General features: G+C 41.4%; 1 protein-coding gene across 9 annotated transcripts in view; it reads left to right on the forward strand.

Moving 5' to 3' along the window:
- TLE1 (TLE family member 1, transcriptional corepressor) overlaps positions 1-21,277 on the forward strand; it is an 85,898-nt gene that overhangs the window by 24,707 nt on the left and 39,914 nt on the right. For 2 of the 9 annotated variants that reach the window (XM_004477504.4, XM_004477508.4), the window contains exons 5-8: positions 3,097-3,159; positions 5,569-5,643; positions 17,490-17,694; positions 18,440-18,456. In XM_004477504.4, the coding sequence (XP_004477561.1) occupies positions 3,097-3,159; positions 5,569-5,643; positions 17,490-17,694; positions 18,440-18,456 (360 nt within the window). Of the gene's footprint in view, positions 1-3,096; positions 3,160-5,568; positions 5,674-17,489; positions 17,695-18,439; positions 18,457-21,277 lie in introns of all 9 variants that reach the window. The other 7 variants (XM_004477502.4, XM_004477503.5, XM_012519246.4 and 4 more) reach the window with 5 other exon arrangements.

Raw genomic sequence — 21,277 nt, forward strand, 5'->3', positions numbered from 1 at the left:
CCCAAGGGCCAGGAACATAGGAAGAAAATTCTTTGGTGGGACCACAAAAAAATTTAAAGTTCTATACAGCAGAAAACCCTTATTAACAAGGTTGACAGACAAGAGGCAAGCTGGAACTATGACAAAGGGTTAATATTAATATGAAAAGAACTACAAAAAGACAGTGATGAATAAACATCAATGGAAAAGTAGACAAAAGAAAAATACAGTAGGCCAATAAATATATGAAAGGATGTTTAACTTCAGGAAGAATCCAAGTAATGCAAATAAAAATGAGATCATTTTTTAATCTTTTAAATGGGTAAAGATTTTTAAAAGGTCAACAAAACCCAATATTGACAATGGGTGAGAGAGCAAGCACCCTCCTACAGAGTTGGTGATAATGCAAATTGGTATAGCTTTCCTGCCGGACATTCTAGCAGCATGCACTGCAGTTTCAAATATGCATGCACTTTGACCCAGTAATTTTACTTCTAAGAATTCCTCTTCAAGATCTATGTAGAGGTTATTTGACACAGTTTATAATTGTAAAAAAAAATTAGGTGAAATGTAGTGTTGTCCACCAATGTCAGGAATAAACACCAGTGACTTTTGTTTAGTGGAATATGTTGGTGAGGTACTTATTTATATATGTATTGATATAGACTAGGAGAGTGACTGACGCTTTCGTTCTTTTTTTTTTTCTTTTTTCTTTCTCTGTGACACATTTTTGAGAGGAAAAAGCAGGCATATATATGAAGAGATCGTTAGTTCTCTGCTTAGTATATACTTCTGCATGTGTAGAATCACCAGAATGTTGCTTGGGCTTGTTTCTGGATGATGGATATAGGGTTATTTTAATTAAAAAAAAAAAAAAGATTTACTTATTTATTTATTTTTTTACTTATCCCTCCCCACCCCCACCCCCAGGCGGTCCTCTCATCTGTCTGATCATTGTTTGCTTGCTTTTTCCAGAAGGCACTGGGAACTGAACCCAGTACCTCCCACATGGGAGGTGAGTGCCCAACGGCCTGAGCCACACGTGCTCCCCGTGGGCTGGCTTGTGGCATCTGCTTGTTTAGGCATCTCTTCATTACAGCATCTAACTTGCTGTGGAGGGTGTGGTGTCTGCTTGTCTTTTTTAGTAGGTACCAGGACCTCCTGTGTGGTAGGCAGGCACCCAGCTGGTTGAGCCACATCCACTTCCCTTAACTTGCTTTTAAATTTATCTATCATCTGTGTGTGTGTTTCCAAAGTGAGCATATATCACTTTTTAAATATGGAAAACAACACGTGTGAATTTTGGAGGAGAAAGTACAGAGTACTGTTGGAATGTATGGCAGATATCCCGCGGGCCAAGGGCCTGTTGAAGAGTCCACAGTGGACATCCCTACCCTTTTACATATACCCACATATTTGGTGCAGATCTCTATTGCAATGGAAAGGGACACCTGTTTTTGCTTTTGAGGAGAGCCATGACCTTCAGTTAGCTTGAGTGTGTGGATGAGTGATCAGATGACCTGGGTGGGGCTGGCCCAGTTCTGTTTTCACACCTGGTACAGCTGCAGCCCTTTTTTGCATGTATCTCTTTACCCTGCCAGCTAAAGCAAGGTCATGGGTCTGATCTCTGTACTAGTCATTTCCCTTCTAATACACCTGTTTCTTAGTATGGTCTTTAGCCCTGTCTCATTGATGGTCGGGGAAAATTGGGTTGAGTTTGCTTAAGTCCAGTTCCATAAAACCCAAAGATCTTGTGGCTCATTTTCCTGGACAGGGATAGCTCTTTTATACATATTGTTTACAAAGCTTCTGGGGTTTCTCCTTTATCTTACCTGTTCAATTATTTCTCAAGGGCATTCACTCTATGATCTATAATTTTCTCCCTGTGATCATTTTCATTGTCTCATATGGTCATTGAGTCAGCATTAGTAAGCACTGACAGAAGATGATGAAATAAATAAAGGTCAACACTGGGTCTCTTTTAGAACCTGGCTCTTTTGTTCTTTTTTTTAAGTAGAACTGGTTGCTGGGAACTAGAGAGAGCTACTTTGCATTGCTGTAGGGTGATGGAGGTGGGACAGGTGCATACTGCCCTCTGCAGAAAGCAGAGCACACCATTCATTTCTTCCCTCCCTTGCTAATTTGTCCCTTGTATCGGAGAGCTGAGCTGAAAAGGGACTTCTGCTTTCTTTGAAGCAGCCTGTGCTGCAGGAACTCAAAACACATTTCTGTTCTGTTGACCCATGGGCCTCGTCCCTGAGCTCATTTGCAGGCTGTGCTGAATGATCGTGATACTTTACAAGCTCACAGGAACATTGCTTGGGACTTGAGTTCTGTTTCAGTTCTTGGCTTGTTAGGGTTTTTGAGACTTGGCGAAGGAGACGTCTCTAACATTAAAATTCTTTTCCAGGGGAGCAGATGTGCCTCAAGCAATTGAGCACCTGCTTTCCTCATGGAAGGTCCTGGGTTTGATTCCCAGTTCCTCCTTAAAAAAACACAACAAAGCAACAAGCAAAACAGATGGAAAAACCAATTCAGGGAACCCAGTGGTTGGGTGCCAGCTTCCCACATACGAGGTCCTGAGTTCAATCTCTGGCCCCTGGTACCTTATTAAAAAAATCCTTTTCTACTTGTGCAGGAATTGGAACAAGTGAGAAGGTGGTCCGTGGGTTTCTTCTGCTCTTTCACCTGAGACCTTACCTTTGAAAGCAAGACTATTTTGACAGTATTCCTGCCCCACTGGTTTCTGAAACCAGTATGAATGGACTTTCTGTAACTACGTACATGTGCCAAGGTGCATCATAATTGAATGAGTATATTAAGGGGTTTGCAGTCACCAGTTTAAAGTTATACAGCCTTAAACCTCATACCTTCTTAGACTCAAACTACCCGTTATGTCTTAAGTGACCACTAAAGTGTATGATTGTGTCTTACTTGGCAAGTGTGATTAATATCTTCTGTTTACCTCAAGATAAAGAAATCTTAGTAACAAAACCTGGGAAAACAGTTTTATGCCCTCAAGAGTACGATAGTGGAGGAATGAAGCATTTGGGGGTATGTTGTCATTCTCAACTGATGATGAGTATTCTAAACATTTGTATGGCTTTGTCTTTATAGACTGAAATCGCCAAGAGATTGAATACGATTTGTGCACAAGTCATCCCATTTCTGTCTCAGGAAGTAAGTAAAACTGTTCAGCTGTTAAAGTGCAATTATGTTGCTTCTGTTTGCAAATTAGCTAGTTTTAAGATGTTAATTTTATCACAAGGAACAAGTGTGAAGAACATCTGTTACAGCTGAAGTGTGTAAACCCCCTGCTATTCCATCTAGCAGATCCGAGGGCATGCTGCAGAGGTGGTGACAATAGCTCAACCTCAAATTAATTTTTTTTTTTCCTGTGGAAAACTGCAAAATGACTATCAAAGATGAAGCTTTTGTTTTCTTTGATGAGTAGAATAAGCTTGATAGCTACTGATGATTCAGGTGTCTTATATCTTTTAAGCAGAAAGTTTTTCCTTTTACTGAATTTTTAAATGGCTCCATGAGAATTGACTTTACCTGTAGGAACAGGTATTTCATTTATACTTATATGTGTATGTAAACAAGCTGGATTAAGTTTATGTTAAGGACTGCTTTGCTACCCATGGAAGGAGTGAATGATAGTCATAAGGATAAAATTCACATTGTTGTTGGAAAGTCATAGAGGCTTACGTTTTCTTTTTTTTAATAGATTTATTTTATTTGTTACTCTCCCCTTCTCCCCATTGTCTGCTTTCTGTGTCCATTCGCTGTGTGTTCTTCTGTGTCCACTTGCATTCTTGTCATGCGGCACGGGGAAACTGTCGCTTTTTTGTTGCATCATTTTGTTGTGTCAGCTCTCTGTGTCTTCGGCGCCACTCCTGGGCAGGCTGCACTCTTTTCACGCATGGTAGCTCTCTTTGCAGGACGCACTCCTTGCACGTGGGGCTCCCCTACGAGGGGAACACCCCTGCGTGGCACGGCACTCCTTGTACACAGCAGCGCTGTGCATGGGCCAGCTCACCACATGGGTCAGGAGGCCTTGGGTATAGAACCCTGGACCCTCCGTATGGTAGACGGACGCTCTATTGTTGAGCCACAACTGTTTCCCGAGGTTTATTTTTTTTTTTTTAGGTTGGGTGTGGGAGGGTTTCTGAGTAATCTGTGAAATTGACTCAAGACAATTTATATTTTAGCTTTGCTTTTAAGTTTTCCTTACTTTTGGATGTAGGCTAATACATGATCAAATGCTTTTTAAATGTGCACAGGATGAATGCATCTTGAGGCAGACTGAAAGTTTATTGGACTGGGAGTGGGAATACTTATTAATTTGACAGGTGCATTTCCTGGTTGGCATTTGTGTACGATGTGATGATGTGATGCAGAAAGTCACTTACCGTCTCTGCTATTATTGTAGCAGCCTCTGCCAGCATAACATTTGTCTGATATATTACAGTTTAGATCTGAGGCCTTTTGAATGTAGCTGTTGGCTAGTGATCTGGTTTCTGCTACAGTCTCATGCCTCCCAAAACAGACTTGTGGCTTTTTGTTTGTGGATGAAGATGGGAACTGTGCAGGGTGAGTTTCCAGCCTGAAATGAAACCTTATGGAAGGTGAAAAATAAAAAGGCCAAAGGAGAAGAATTCTCAAAGGTCCAGAAACTACTGGTGGGTTGAGATTTGTTGATCGGATGTTTAAATTTACATACTGAAATGGATGTTTAAAAATTGCTATAAACTTCATTTGCCAACTTTATCATAGGGAGGCAAACCTGTTCTGTGAACCAGGGTCATCTTCCAACCTGTACTATTTATTTGCTAAGGTTTCAAGTTAGTCTCTTTGAAGTCCTTTTTTTAAAAGATTTATTTATTTATTTATTTCTCTCCCCTCCCTCTCCCCCCCCCCCCCCCCCCCGCCCCAGTTTGTCTGTTCTCTGTGTCTATTTTGCTGCGTGTTCTTTGTCTGCTTCTGTTGTTGTCAGCAGCACGGGGATCTGTGTTTCTTTTTGTTGCATCATCTTGCTGTGTCAGCTCTCCGTGTGTGCGGTGCCATTCCTGGGCAGGCTGCACTTTCTTTTGCACTGGGCGGCTCTCCTTACGGGGTGCACTCCTTGCATGTAGGGCTCCCCTGCGCGGGGACACCCCTGTCTGGCAGGGCACTCCTTCCGCGCATCAGCACTGCACATGGGCCAGCTCCACATGGGTCAAGGAGGCCCGGAGTTTGAACCACGGACCTCCCATGTGGTAGATGGATGTCCTAACCACTGGGCCAAGTCCGCTTCCCTCTTTAAAGTCCTTTTTGTCTTTCTACCACTCCAAAGCAAAAGCAGAAATCATCCACAGAAATTAAGTGGTGATTGGTGTTGGTTAGAAATAAAGGAACCACTGTTCTCCATCTCCTTCCTGTTGAACCATGTGTTCTGGTCAGAAAGCTGCGTATTTAAATTTAAACTCTTATACGTTAATTGTGTTGCTTGTAGCATTTATCTTTGTGTTATTGTTCATTTAAGAAATCCCAAATGAAGTACTTATCTGCCTAGCTTAACACTTTTTCTTCTTCTTGTTTCCAAAGCATCAGCAACAGGTGGCCCAAGCTGTGGAACGGGCCAAGCAGGTGACCATGGCAGAGTTGAATGCCATCATCGGGGTACGTGGCCTACCAGGTCTACCTCCTACAGTGTGTATAACCCGCTTTCATTTCTTATTCATTTGATGGCTTAATATATATCCATAAATATATAATGTTGTGTAGCTTAACATTGACCCATTTGAATTTGATAAGGGCAGGTGGGCATTTGGGATATAGTGAGGTGTGTATGGGAACAGGGACTAGCATAGGGGAGGCGATAGGTCAAACATTTTAGGAGGGAAAGAATTTAGGCTCTTTTTTAATGGGAAAATAAACATAGTTTATCCCATGACCCTGAAACTATCCACGCTCCATTGGTTGAGTAAAAGCTTTCGATTAGAGTTCTACCCACCTTCCTGCCTTCTTTCTGACAACTTGAGATAGTAATTTCATTTTGTTGGCTTTGCTTTTGCGTTTGGCTTTGCTCTAGGGTATTAGAACCATATAACTGTTTCCCTTTCTCTTTCTTGCGCATCTTTCATGAATTTTTTAAGTCGCACACCAAGGAAAAGAATGGCCCTCTCGCCACTGGAGAGGTGTTAATTGTGCGGTAGTACTCTCCTAGCCTAAACCCCAGGTTTCTACTGTGCAAGTGGAGTTGGGTTAGTGCTCCTCGCTGGCTCTGGGTTGTCAATCACAATTCATCCGCTTTGCGTTAATGACCTGGTGAGCTGTGCTGTCTGTCCTCTGCATGAGTTCACTCCCCCCACGGCAGGATCCAGGACGGTTCTCATGTTTCCTGCCCTTCCAGACTGAGCGAAAGCTGGAATGAACCAAGGGACCTTCCTTTCTGATTTTATTCATATGTGAGTGCCTTGAGCGGATTCAAATTACTCATTTATCAATTTATGTTAATTGCTTGTGAGAAGATGCCCTGCTGGTCTTTATAGTTCCCTCAGACACTTTGTAATGATAATTAGACATGCTGCTGGACGGATTAAGAGGGCCATAGTCCAATGAGGGCCACAGACAATGGAACCAGTTAATCCATCAGGGCTTAAAATTACATCCCAACTGGAGATGGAGAAAAAACAGAAGAGCGAAGGAGGATTAAAGAATGAGCCTCAGCTTGAAAACTCGCCTTTCATCAGTTTCTCAATTGCAGATCTGTAGTCGGGTTGCCTGTTGTAAGCTATTGGCAGTCAATTAGGTGAAATAAACTGGGAGGTGACCTTCATTTCCTTTTAATAGCTTTTTCCTCCCTGAAATGGGGAGCTTCAGTGGATTTTCAGCTTAAATTTTATTCAGGCTGCTTTATTACACTTGACAGCTTAGCTCTGCATAAACAATTCTTCCCTCCTCCTCTTCCCTGGCTCCCCCCCCCCAGACCCAAGCCCTGCATTTTCCCCCTTTAGTATCACATTTTTGACTGTTACTTAGTGGGTTCTCTAATCACATTCAACAAAAAACACAATTGCACCTGCATTTGTCTGCTGCCTTCTCTACCCTTTTCTTGTGTAATGAATTGATTTATTTCAGCGATCAAATCAAATATTCACTGGTACTTTTGCATGTACAGTGTTTGATTAGCAAAGACTAATAGCGAATTGTACTTGTAACTCGAGCACAGAATTTTTTAACCCAAATGAATAAGGATAGAAAAGCCTGTTTTGATTAAAGGAAAACATATGCAAAGCACTTCTCAAGTACTCAGTTAAACTTTGTGGAACATGTTTGTTTTCTGGTAGGCTCTAACTTTTTACATATAAATTCTTGATGATAAAACTCTTTAAATTCTCAGAGGCACACTCCAAGTCCTTGTGAATTTCCTATTTTGAACCTGCAGTTTAGAAAGGAGGAAATGGTGTTAAACAGATGTTTATAGGTAATACTCACTTTCAGTTGAATCAGAAATAAAAATAGCAGGTCGTTTAGAAGGGCAAATGAATCACTAATTTTATGAGTGGCTTTAGTCCAGGAGAAATGTATTAAGATTAGAAAAGCAGATTAGCTATGATAGCACAGCAACAAGAACCGGAATCTGTGAATTGGGTCCAACACAAAACTGTCAATTGAATATCTTCAGCATTCTGGCATAGGCAGTTTTCATCATTGTAATTTTTGGATCAGTTTATTAATTTATGTCAGAAGGCTCTTTTAAAGTTTGTAGTGATCAGTAATTATCCCACACCGTAAGTTTCATGCTCTGGCATATGCTTGATTTTTGCTTGAAAGGAATTATGTGCGTCCTGGAAAAATGGAAGTAGCATAAAATTGGGTTGACAATTCAGTGGACCTTTGCACCCCTTGGTTGAACATGTAGCATGTCAACCTGTCTCCCCAGAGGGGAGGAGGTACGGCGAGGCTTTCTGTTCCTACAAGCGGCAGCTGCTCGCAGGGTAAATGCAGCGGGTTTGATAGCAGCTGTCAGTATTGTTGAGGGACTGACTTAGGGTAAAGAACAACGGGAGGGGCCCGGCTCTTCGTCTGCATTGACTTTCAGGCTAAGAAAAGAAATAGTAATTTAACGGTTTAGACATCTATTACAAGTGTGAAAGATCATGAAAGAGTACCCTTTAAAATGCAAATGAGCCGAAACCGTCTCCTTCCCTTTAAGGTACAATGGAGGAGCTAGCTCACTGCTTGCCTGACAGGGCTAAAGATATTTCTTTTTAGCAAACCCGGAAAAAGTTAAATCTTCTCAAAGACACCAGGCCTCTAGGCACACACTCAGCTGTGTCCTGGGCCTGTGGATGCTGTTTTAGGAGGAAGAAAGAGGTTATATTTTACTGCCCTTGCTGAGTGAACATCTTTCACCCACGTAGAAAATTTGGTTCTCATATCTGACAGAAAAGAGTGTATCTTTTCTACCACAGCACCTGCCTTCAAGTTACATAGATGACTGGTATTTAACAGAGAGAGGCTTACAGAGCTTCTTAGATATTTGATATTTGGAGGAACTATTGAAGTATTTTTGTTAGTTTTTATTTTTTTAATAGCTTTGACCGATAGTAAATTTTTTGACTGGCAGAATAATAACTGCAGCCCTATTTTATAAATTTTACTTTTACAAGCTTTTTTTGCTGTGTTCTTGTAACAATAAAAAGTTTTTAACAATGCACAGATCTTAATAGTCACAGGGTTTATTTGGTTTGACACAGTTCACTGGTGCTTTAGAGAAACAAGTTGTATTGTGTGAAGGCAAATTATTCATTTGAGAGCTTGTGTTTTTAGATCAGAATAGTCTCCACACTTTAAGCAACAATCCTTGGAAATGATTTGCTTTTAAAAATTTGGAATTCTGTAAGAACATTTAAAACAAAATAGATTATCATATGTTGTAATCTTTTATTTGTGGACTGGATAATGACTACCTAAAAGCAAGGAAAATTGTCTAAAAAGCTCTTTAGGACCACTTCCTGCTTTATTATTTGGGGAGTTTGGAACTAAAAGTGCTCCTCTACCTGCTCTGATACTTAATAATGGATTTATAATTGAGAGTAGGGTTCCAAATAATTACTATATACCCTTTTAATATGGGTTTACATTTTTTATAATTCACATCTCTTTATCTGTGCATATATGGATTTGGGTTTCATTATGTAATTTATATACAGTGCAATGCACAGAACTTAAATGCCCAGGCCGACCACTTTTGACAACGGCACTCCCGTGAAGGCACAGTTTATTACCCCAGGATGTTCCTTGCACCTCTTTTCACTTGACTTTGCCCATCCCTGAAGAAAGAGGGTTGGATTTTGGTTGAAAGGTAAAAGTAATCAGCAGAAAACCCCAAAACAGTTGTATATTCTATTTTCAACCAAGCACCTGCAGCCAACTTCATGGTATTTGTAATTTTTGAGTGTTTGCATCGTTAACCTTGGAAAAAACATAGGCCTAAAACTCAGACTGGCGAGGGTAGACCAGTAGGTGCTGCCATTTATAATTGGGACCTTGCACAATTGTTCAACTTCTATCAGTGTCCCCATCAACCAAAGTTCATAGTTTACATTAGGGTTTGGTCTTTGTGTTAGACGGTTCTATGGGGCTGTTTTGTTTGTAATTTTTGTTGTGGGAACATATCCTGAACTGCATTTTTGTCTGCCTGGCTTCACTAAGCGCCAGCAATAGATCCATCAGTCCTGTTAGCCTACTCTCGTGAGGGGTGGTTGCTCCCAGCAGCTGGTCACCTCCTTCCTTGTCTTATCTAGTGGTTGTGTGGATGTCGGTGTTTGACGTTTGACCTAGCCAGATGCTCTTTTCCTGCCATTAAGTTATCATGCGTGAATGACTTTTAATCAGAATGCAGCAGTGGAAAGCGCTCCCATTCAGCTTCTGATGAACAAACTTAAAAGTCAGATCTGAAGGGGGAAAGTTAAGTTTGGGCAACAGATGGAGAAAGAGAGTTGAGAAGCAAAGCTGTGAGAACAAGGCCCCATTGGCTTCCTCACACAACAGAAAGAGGAAGGGGCCTGCAGTGTCCTTGTTGGCTCCAAGGGGATATATGGACCATGGTGACAGAATGGGAAGGACGGAGAAAGACAGGAGAGAAGAGAAAGCCGGTGATAGGGGGCATTGACCATCCCATAGCAGATTCTGATTTCTTGGGTGTAAGAAAACTTGATCAGTTTCCCACAGTAATAATCCCTGGAATGTCAGGAACTCAAGAAATTGGGGGTTAGTGTAGGCAACCTTGTTTTCCTTTCTCACTTATTTGGACACAGTCTGACTTATTTTCGCTGAATATAACTGGCCAAGAGCTGTGGGTCAGATTTGTAAATATTCTGCTTGGTGAACAAATTTATAATTCTCTATGCTTTTAAAAAATTTGGTATGAAATACAAAAGGTCTAGGGCATTTTGTGAGGTCTGACTATAGGTGTGTGTGTAGGGGGGTGGCTTGTGCCCAAACTGCTGCTGTGTCTGAAAAAGGAACCTTTCGGGACCCAACTACCTTTGAGAGATTGAGTCATAGCCCTAAAGGGCTCTCCACTGTTGAGTGAGCTGATTGGTTTAAGAATTAGCAAAAAATTGGATTATATTTCTCCTTTGGCCTTTGCCATCAGCTATCTATCGGATTGTAGTGTGTGAAGTTTAAAAGGATGAGGTTAGCTTCTTATTCTTATGAGTATACAGCTAATCCCTGGAAAGCCCCTCAGTAACTGGGCTGTAAGTTTCTTTATAAAACAAATTTGCCCTAGAAGAATAATGCGTATCCTGCTACCAAGAGCAGAAGACTAAATGACTGCAAGGAGCATGTGACCTTCCAGCTCTGCTAACATATTATTGACACACTTTCTGCTTAAATACCAATAGACCAGCCTTTTATTATTAACTATCCAAAGGGGCAGGTGCAATATTGCAAACACTTCTTCCATACATCCTTCTCCTTTGGTGAGGTTAGTTTATTCCTGAGAGTACAACAGGATGTTGTGGACAAATGCTTGGATGTCTGGATTTTTCAGTATAAATGCTTTTTAGTTACTAGAAAAGTCACTGAAACATAGTTTGCTTTTTCAGACTAATTTTAGAGTTATTTCCCCACATATTTTCATACGATTTTTTGCATTTCTTTATTATATTTTCCTTTTTCAGAGGGAGTGACAAAAGTCTCAGTAGAAAGTAGAGTGCTCCATTTTAGGAGTTACACCTATGCGATATTTATTTATATTTTTAGTGAGATGTAACTTGCATATCATAAAAACTAACCTTTTAAATTGTTCAGTTCTGTGGTTTTTAGTATATTCACAGAGTTGTGCAACCATCACTGCTATGTAATTGCAGAACATCTTCATCACCCCAAAAAGAAATCCCTGGCTTATTAGCAGTCACCCTCCACTTCCCCTTCTCCCCAGCCTCTGGCAGCTAGCAGTCTCCTTTCTGTCTCTGCTAATCGACCTGCTCTGGACACTTCCTGAACCTTACACTAGCTGTTGTTTTGTGTTTTGCTTCGCTTACGTAGCCTGTTGCTTTCAAGGTTCATCCATGTTGGAGCATGAATCAATACTTCGTTCTTTTTGTTGACACGTAACTTCCCTTGTGTGAATTTACCATGTTTTTCTTCTTTGGTTATCGGACGTTTAGGTTGTTTCTGTGTTCTGGCTAATAGGAGAAATGCTGCCATGAACATTTGTGGAGAAGTGTTCGTGTGGACATATGTTCACTTCTGTTGGGACCATACCTAGAGTGAATTGTCAACTTTATGTTTAACTTTTTTTTTGAGCAGTGGTCAGACTGTTTTCCAGAGCGGCTGTACCACTTTCCATTTGCACCAGCAGTGTGTTCCAATTTCTCCAAGTCCTTGCCTGCACTGTTATTGTCTTTTTGATGATAGCCTTCCTAGTGGGTGTGAAGTGGCCTCTCCTTGTGGTTTTGATTTGCATTTTCCTGATGACTAACGATGTTGAGCATCTTTTCATGTGCACCTATGTGGATTATGAAGTGGCTCTACCTAAAGGTGGATTATTTAAATTTACTTTAATTCAGACCTCTAAATCCCAGGGCTCTGGTGTTTGTCATAACGGTAGCAGTCGTCCAGGGAAGGTGGGACAGGCAAGGCTGGGTGATCATGCTGCATGAGCTGACCTGTGCACCTAGCTGAAGTGCAGTCAGGATGAGTTCATCTCCATTTCTCAGGAGCTCTTTGCTCCCGGCTTCTGCCTGGTTATACGCCATCATTTTTACCTCCACATGTCATTTATGTGTGTGCTTCTGCATTGAGATGGGGCCTTTCAATGGGATATTATTTTTCCTTTTTTTATTACCGCTTTTGAGTGGTTTGAGAATTCTTGGCCCCAGTAAGCAGTTTCTGCCTGTTTATCACCGTTGCCCCTCTTGGCGCGAGAGACCATTCACATAATGGGAGGTTTTCAGATAGCTCCTGTAGCAGTGTCCTTGATGTCTGCCGCCCAGCCCTTTCCCACTTGTTTGCTGTAGCATACCAATTGTCTTTTTTCTGCAGTCTCCCAAGATAAGAACCAAGTGTTTTAAAGTGGGGAAATAGCAGAAATCAAGGAAGAATGACTTGGAGAGAACAGTCAACAAATGCTACTTTTCTTTTCTTTTTTTTTCCCTTTAAAAGTGTTTAAATACCAAATGCTGTAAATGCCATTTACTGTCATTTTTTTAGCACTAGAGATGCCATTTTGGGGCATGGATTTTAATTCTGTTAAGATTGAGATCTTTGTGACGTCAGTTTCCTAATGTTGTATGGTGGATTAAATTTCAGAAATTAACGTTTGATGCCATGAATGGCGAAGTGGAGTTTAGCATCTAGTAAGGATAAGGCTGGCATCGGCCTTCATTTTCACAGTGGGTGTCCTCGCTTATATAGGCAGCTCTGTGGTGATAAATCTCGTGCTTCACCTGTGTTTTAGAAACAAAAATGTAGAAATCACCACACCATTACATTAAAGCTGTGAATGTAAACAGCAAAGTCAATTTCATTATAGTAACATAATTGACCCAAGCTGTACTAGGTAAAATGTGAATTAAAATTCTAAATGCATGGCTGTTGTTTGACATGGATGAGGTTACTGTATGCCTTGTGGGTTTTAGGTATCATTAACTCAGGGTTTGGTGTTTGTTTTACTTGTCTCGCTCCTGTTCAGATTGTTTGGGCAAGAGTAAGTGCAATTAACTCCTTATTCCCAAATCTAAACCTGTCCATACCCCCGTTTTAGGCACTGGAACAGCGCTCTGTAAAAGTTCCCTGTGTAGTTCTTTCCCAAATTTTGTAAAGTAAGATTTTTAGAAAAACTGTTAGTCCTAGAAAGCAGATGCTAATATTTTTGAGTTGTGACAGGATGCTTGGATGGTGATAATGGACAGGGAACACTTGAATGTTGAGACGTATTTTTATTTTTTAAATAATTTGGCAAGTTGCTTGATACACAACAACATGAATTCTTAATGTAATGGGAGAGAATTCCAGCTCCGTTCTAGACCAGAGATTCCCAGCCTTGGCACTGCTGACATCTTGGGCGGGTTAATTCTTTGTTATGGGGGGGTGGGGAAGGTTTTAGCGGCATCCACTTGATGCCACTCCCTAGTTGTGACAGCCGTAAATGCCTCCACAGTGCCAAATGCCCCCGGTGGAGGGGGTGGCACGATTTCCCTGTTTGGGAACCACTGTTCTACATTGCTAAAACCTACTGCTGCTCACCAAAGATGCTTTTTCTAATGGCTTTACAAACCGGCATGTGTGTTCTGTCCTGTCTCAGTCTGCAAGCATTAACTTTAAAAACAAAACAAACAACTAATTAATAAACTACTGAGTGGATAGAAGGTTGGATTTCCCTACCCTGCTGTCATATTGAAAAACACTTTATAGTATCCCAAGTGATCTGTACAGCTTTGGTCTACAGAGAGCAGATACTTGTGAATTTCTTTAATTGGCAGAACCTCTGGGGTTTTGGTTTGAGTCTTTTGCTCAATAGGTAGCAGTGTCAATATTTCTTTTGTTTTGCAGTATGTTTTTAAATAGCATTCATACCTTTTCCTTTTGCGAAATTGGTGGGTACTCCTCAGTTAAGTTTCATTGAAAGAAAATGTCCTTCCAAGGACAGGTGGGCTGCCCTGTTGGAGTGGACTCTTTCATCCTCTGGATGTGCATCCTCTGTTCAATTCAATAAATGTTTTATCCTGAAAAAGACACTTTTTGTTTGTGGAGCATCTGGTTGTAAGAGAAGCCGCAGCAGTCTGTTTAGGCAGTGGTCTTGCTTCCAGTTTCTTCCTTGGAAGAGAGATGGAAGCCAATGGCATCATCATTTTTCAAATGTAGGGGTAGACTCTGGGAAGGTAGGACTAGAGATGGCTCTGCTGTCCTCCGCAGTAAACGGAAGAACAGACGCCCATCTGTCACTGCCCAGTAAGGCAGATGGTGAGGCCGGGTTGTCTCTGGGTGAGTGGTGCTGTGTGCACTCAAGAGCTCCTTGCCCCCAGGCAGCTAGGGGCTCAGTGGAGGAGGTGGTGGCTGGTGCTCTTCTGGTGCTGGGGAACACTGAATCCTTAACTCCTGGTCTGGGCTGTGCAGGGTCCTGGGAGAAGTGGTGTTCCAGGAAACCAATGACTGCCTAGTCCTCCGCCTGGCCATGAGCCGCTCAGCAAGCCTCTTGGCTTTGGGCCTGCCTGTCATCTGTGGAATGGGGGCAGCGGCGCCCACCTCCCCATCTTGGGTGTGTTCTGAGCTCCAGTCAGATGATGGACTTGAAAATACTGTCTGTGTACCCCGTGTTGGGCAGCATCAAGGAGGACAAGGGAAGGGGATCCATGTTTCCTGGAACCACGGCATCTTAATATTGGGATCCATCCTGGACCCCTTCCAGTTTGGCCTTTTAAAAAAGAAAAGTGTGCAAGAAGGCCAAGCTCAGGATGGGAGAGCCCAGTTGCTTTAGTAACGGACTGTGAGCTATTTCCTCAAGGGGCCTGGCAAGCAGAGCAGGGTAGAAGTGGGAGTTACCCGTGGCCATTTAGGCTGTTGGACATCCCTGTTGATAGTCATTAGCCTAAATGTTGCTTTAACCGCGTAGGCCTGCTTCACAGCTGTGGTGAAGGCCCTTCATTATGTGCGCTAGCCTCACTTTGCAGTGATGCATTAGAGTCTGTTTTCCTGCTCATCCTTCCACAAGCTGACTTGCTTTTGGGGGGAACTCTCTACTTCCCATCTTGGGTATCCAAATATTACCTGAGTATATGTTTTGCTCTGACATAACACTCCGGCTCTGAAGTCTTCTGGTGACCATTCTGGATATTTTGAGGGGCTGGATGATAGTGTGGCATCCTCTACCCGGTGGTTAAATTCCTTCCCTTCTACTTAGCCTCTCTCATCTTCTTTTAATCATTGTCGTGCTTAATTACCCTGCTGCACTCGTTTGTGTATGCATCGTTGCTTTTTTCTCTCCCCACCCAAGCCGGACATAGCTCTTACTCTCCAAGTAATGATAGTAATTGCTGGTAGGCAGACCTGTTCCTCATCCTTCTCCGCGCACATTTCTTATGGCAGGTGTCTGGTTTCTAATTAAGTGCTAATGAGCATGCCTAGTGGTCCGTGATGCTGCCACCGGCTTCCAGTTTTATGTCGCTATTGCTGAGCTCTTAAAAAGGTGACAGAGCAAGAATTAGCATCTTCGGGATGACAGGAAGGTGATTTTATGCTTAAAGAAATTGTTATTATGATCTTGAATGGTGAATAAGTAGTTTACTTTCAAGGATACTATTAACGCTGCCTGCTCTGACCTCACCCCCTTTTCCATTTTTCCTTTAACTGGAACTATGGTCCCTGGGATGAAAGCAAATTTAAAAAGATTAGGTTGGCTCCTAAGGTTTTTTTTTTTTAAGATAAGAGTGTCTGAAAATTTACTGCAAAATTACCATAGGCACTAATTTCTGGTTTTGCGCGATCACTGGTTTTTCTTACTCATGAGGGTGGGAAGAATCTTTTGCATTCCATTGAAAGATGAGTGGTCCAGATGAAAATTACTTAAGATCTGGTGTGAAGACTTCATATATTTGGTACATGCAAAGGTGTAATAAATAAAATGCATAATTGAGTCCCAGAGAAGTGAGCCCAAATCAGAATATTAAGAATTTTCTCACACTACACCTTAGAAATTGAACTTTAATCGTTTTTATTGTCTCATCAAAAATGAGTTTTATGTTGGACAGCTGAAATACGGCCAGATTTATGGTGCAGGGGCCATTTCTTGGATACTTTTTCATTTCCTACCACATGCTATTAAATATAATATATGAGAGCAACGATACTTTTCAGTGTGAACAGATTTATAACGTCTGGAATGGGTTCAGGGATGGTGGCAACATGGTGCCTTGGAAGAGGTACCTGGGCACGAGGGCTTGCGTGGGACGCCAGCCGTGGTGACCCAGGTCGCCATGGTTACCCGACTGGTTAAAACTGCTTTCCTGCAAGGCCCCCTGGTGTCGTTGTTGGCATCTGTGTGGTAGAAAGGGTGGGGTTGAGGTCGGGCTTAGGAAAAACGAAGGGACTAGCAGGATCTTATCGTTGAGGTTTCTCCCAGCTGTCGCAAGCGCAGTCCTCTGAGATGATGGCTGTTAGAAGTTCTGAGGTAGAGGAGAGCAGCTTCGCCGGCCGTTGCCTCCTTGACTCCGCAGCCTCCTCCCTAGCGGGAGCACCTCAGCAGTGTATCCATCATCTTTGAGCCTTGGGTTCCTTCTGTGAAATGGGAATGTCGGCACTTCCTTCCAGTTCTTAGAGTTTAATGAAGAAGGGTACATACCAGTGCTTGTGTGGAGCCTGCTGGGTATTAAGATGCTTTCTTAATGTCTTTCTGCATTCTCTTAACTTCAAAGGGAATCTTTTACATAAATATTTTAGTTTTGTCTCCTAACGATTGCAGTAAATTAATGCAAGACTGTAGGTGTAAAGTGGAGCCACCTAAGATACAGTGACTAGCTGAGAGTGTGACTACTCTTTTTTTAGGATGCGTCCACCCCTGCCCCCAGCTCCACACACACTTTAACCTCTTGGATGAGTCTTAAATTTATTGGCATCTTAGATTCAGTGACATGCTAGATTTCATCCCTAGAGGCACTTCGAGATGGAACTAACCTTTGAGTGCTTTATAACTGAGCCAGGTTTCCTACTAATAAACAGCTACACTCCTAGGAGGTAAATTATGCCAGAAAGTTACAGGGTCGATCTGAGGACTCTATTTTGGGAAGCTGGGAAGAGGGAACCGAGTAGGTGAAAGCTTGTGATGAACTGAAAGTGCTAATCACGTTTTCTCCCTTCCCCCCCTCTGTTTCTCTCTGCACCCCCCTTGTCCGTATGTTTGTGCTGTCCCCCTCATCCTCCCATGCCCTCCCCTTTCCCCGGATGCCTTCACCGCCACCACCATCCACCACCTCTTGCTCCTCCTCCTCCTCTCTCATCACCACCACCGACAGCAGCAGCAGTTGCAAGCTCAGCATCTCTCTCACGGCCACGGACCCCCCGTACCCCTCACGCCCCACCCATCGGGACTTCAGCCTCCTGGAATCCCCCCCCTCGGGGGCAGTGCTGGCCTTCTCGCGCTGTCTAGTGCTCTGAGTGGGCAGTCTCACTTGGCAATAAAAGATGACAAGAAGCACCACGAGGCAGAGCACCACAGAGGTGAGAGGCCGGGCAAGCCAGATTAGGACTTGGTCCTAATGCCCATACAGTGCTGCAAAATTGTGCGCGTCGCTAACGAGAGCCCCACCCTATACAGAGAGAAAACAATGAGCTAAAAGAGGAACTGTCGCAGAGCCTTGCCACTGACACACAGTTCACCCTGGGCGTTTTCAGGGTTGGACGTGGGGATCTGTAGATCTCTCCATCTCTATTTAGGTGGCAGGCATCTTGACATCTTGGCAACTGCTTAAGTTAATGCCAGTGGCCTGTACCATATTATGGAAAACTGTTAACTGCTTAATTGGGTAATTTTCAAAGAAAGTAATGTTGTTAAATGGGGCGAAATAAGAAGTTAAATTTGAAAGTGAATGTGTTCAAATGAAAGGTTTGATAATTGCATCTGTTACTACTTAGTTTCATAGGCTTTAATTCTAGTATGCATTAAATATTGGGCAAAATTGCACTTGACTAATTTTTTGAAGAAAAGTAATTTATTCTGTCAAGAAATAAAAAAAAATATAGGCTTTCGTGTATGGTTAAACTGTAAATCTTATGTTTACAAAATACTGTAATTTTCAGGAAATCACTGTATTAGGAATGTGCAATGACTTATATAAATAAAAGCCATCTTTAAAACTGTTTGGGGCTTGTGTTCTAATTATTCCCCCCTTTTTTTTATTTCTGTTCTTGCCTCTGTGTCTGAACGGGCATGTCTGTGCGTTTCTTGGTAACCTCCTCGGAGCAGACAGAGAGCCGGGCACAGTAAGTACCGAACGCCTGCTGCACACAAACACTCCTGCGGTGCTTTCCCAAGTTGCCTCTCTTAAACACAGGCCCAGGCGTGCGTGCTTTCCTCTGCTGGTTTCCTTTTTGTATGACTATTTCCTCCCCTCTTGTCTCTAAAACTTGGGTGGGCTAGGTGAGAGGGACAGGATTTGGGATGCAACTCTTAGCAACAATTACTTGGGAGTTCATTTGGGTAGGTACGCATCCCAGACCCACTTGAAAAAAAACACGCTTATCATTGCACTCCGATTCCAGGTTACCTGTCATTGAAAAGTGTATTCCTTTTTCTCTTAAATCAGTTTTACGGGCAAGACGGGGTCACCATTACTTATGTGATGTTGGTTAGTGATGTGTTACTTCTGCCTAAACTCTTATGTGCAAAAACGTCTTGGTTGCTAGGTTTCCATATCTAGATTTCCTTCCATAAATGTCCTGGGGGTGTGACCTTGAATTTAAATTTGTTTAGGCCAAAGAGCTGGATATAGGAATAAGTTCTTAAAACAAGGAAATTCTGTGTATGGAGCTGTGTGCTTACTGGGTTCATCTTTTCACCATCCTAAATTGTACCCGTTTTATGTGTTGCACATTTCATCTGTACATTTAACTATCTACCAGCTAGTGTATGTGGGAGATCCATATCTTAAATACATTTCTCAAGTTCTGTGAAGCACATAGAGCGAGGATTTTGCCTCCTTTGAGCTAGGAGAACCTTATTGTTTTTGGGTTTTTTATTTAAAAAAAAAAAAATATTTTACCTCCTCTCTCCTCCCTCCTTTTCTTCTTCTGATCATGGAAGTATTTTGACCATGTTAAGTCTAATTAGGTTTTTAAAAAATGGGATACTGAACTTTTGCATCCTTCTGATACTTTTAAGAGTTTGGGGTAAGATGTGTAAATATTTTTCATTTGAAAAGTTTTGCTTTTTTTTCTCTTCTATTACCCAGGAAATAGCTACTTTTGAAAGTCTCTTTGAGACAGATCTTAGTGGACTTCACATGTCTGGATGTGTTAGGAGGAGCGGGTGATGGTCAAAGGAGGGGTTGCTAATTTGTTTTTAAAATCTTTTACTACAAGTTTCTTCTGGATATTCTCTGTCAGAGAAAAGAGGAAACAAATTACATCCAGGAAGTAAAATATTCTACTCACAAGGTATAAACTTAAGTAAACTGACTTTGGCTTATGGAGGTGACCTTTATGTTTTGCTTTTTCTGTATCTCTGTAGCTCATTATCTTCCTGCCATGTCCATTCAGTAGTGTACAACCTGGACCAGAGAATAGACATGTGGCAGAAGATATGTCAGGATAGCTTGTGCCTGTTGTTTGCTGCATGTTTTTTTAATATCCTGAACTTATTCTAGGTTTGGGACTTTATTTTGAGTTTAAACTTCCTTGTCCCAGCACAATTGTATTTCACCTTAAATTGCTGTATATTTATAGAGTGCTTACTATATGTAAGGCAATCCTGGAAATGTGTCTGTATCTGTAGTTTGGATGTGTTGTATGCACACATGTTCAAACCCTTTCTCTTAAGAACCAAGGAGAGGAGACAAAAATGTTAGAAGATAACTACGGTAGAACAAGTCAGCCCAGTTTCTAAACAGTTGTAGAAGTGACACTATAGTAACTATTAAGATGTGTTTCTCATAGCTTCTGTATGTCTATTTCTGAGTGTGTGTCTAATAGCCTCATATTTTATTTTTGGCTGGAAAATGTAAGCATGGACTTAATTCTTTGAGGGACTAGAGTGGGCTAGATGAAAGGTGATGATTTGTACCCTTGAAAGAAGACTATTTTGTACATAGTCCTTGAATTTTAAGCAGTTACATAGGTTGTTTTAAAGTCCACATGTGTTAGAGTTAGCAGTCAATGAACTTTCAAGTAAAAAGGTGGTAGTTATATTGCATGAAACAGAATATAAAATAACCGGCAACTTGTGTTTTCTGCGTGTGTCCTTTCCATACCAAATATTTGGCCAGTCTTTTTGATATTTTAGTGAGTATTTTCAGAATTGGTAAGTGTATAGTATTTCCTGCTGAATTACCACAGAACACTGTTTTGTTACTGATATAAAAATGGGAGCAGCACACTAATTTGTAACCTAAACATTTAATTCAGTCTGTAGAGAGGAATTAAATTACTCACTGTCCATATAAGTGGTATTTTGCTGCAGTTAAATAAAATTAAGTAGCTCTTTAAACTTTGTGTAAAACTGAATATGGGAAGCAATGGGTAATGAGATGATGTGGACTATTAGTGCCTAAAATACTATCTACTTAATAAAGTGACTTGAATTATGAAATCTGACATTAATTTCGCAGGTCTGCAGCACTGTTGGGATTGTTGTCTTATTTTGTTTTGTTTTTAACACCACTGAAGGGATTGAGAGCATTTACTACAGGACAACGGTTTTCAAACTTCTTTGACCTCAGGATATTTATACTTTTAAAAATTAAGAACTCCAAAGAATTTTGTTTATGGCGGTTATGTATTTTAGTGTTTAGTGTTATCAGAAATAGAACAAATTTTAACACAGATAAAATAATTTAAAATGGCTTAAAAATAATGATAAAACCATTACATACTTACATAGATAGCATTGTTAATGAGAAGTAAATATGTCCTTTAAAAAAAACTGAATTACAAGAATGGCATTGAAATGTGCACAAATCTCTTTAATGTCTGACTTTGAGTAGATAGCTGATTTCTCATCTGCTTCTGCATTTGATTTTTTGTGCTATGTTTTTGTTTGAAGTATGTGAAGAAAATCTGGCTCCATAGAGAGATATGCATGGGTCTC

Source organism: Dasypus novemcinctus, chromosome 8, assembly GCF_030445035.2.
Source record: "Dasypus novemcinctus isolate mDasNov1 chromosome 8, mDasNov1.1.hap2, whole genome shotgun sequence".
Classification (NCBI taxonomy): domain Eukaryota; kingdom Metazoa; phylum Chordata; class Mammalia; order Cingulata; family Dasypodidae; genus Dasypus; species Dasypus novemcinctus.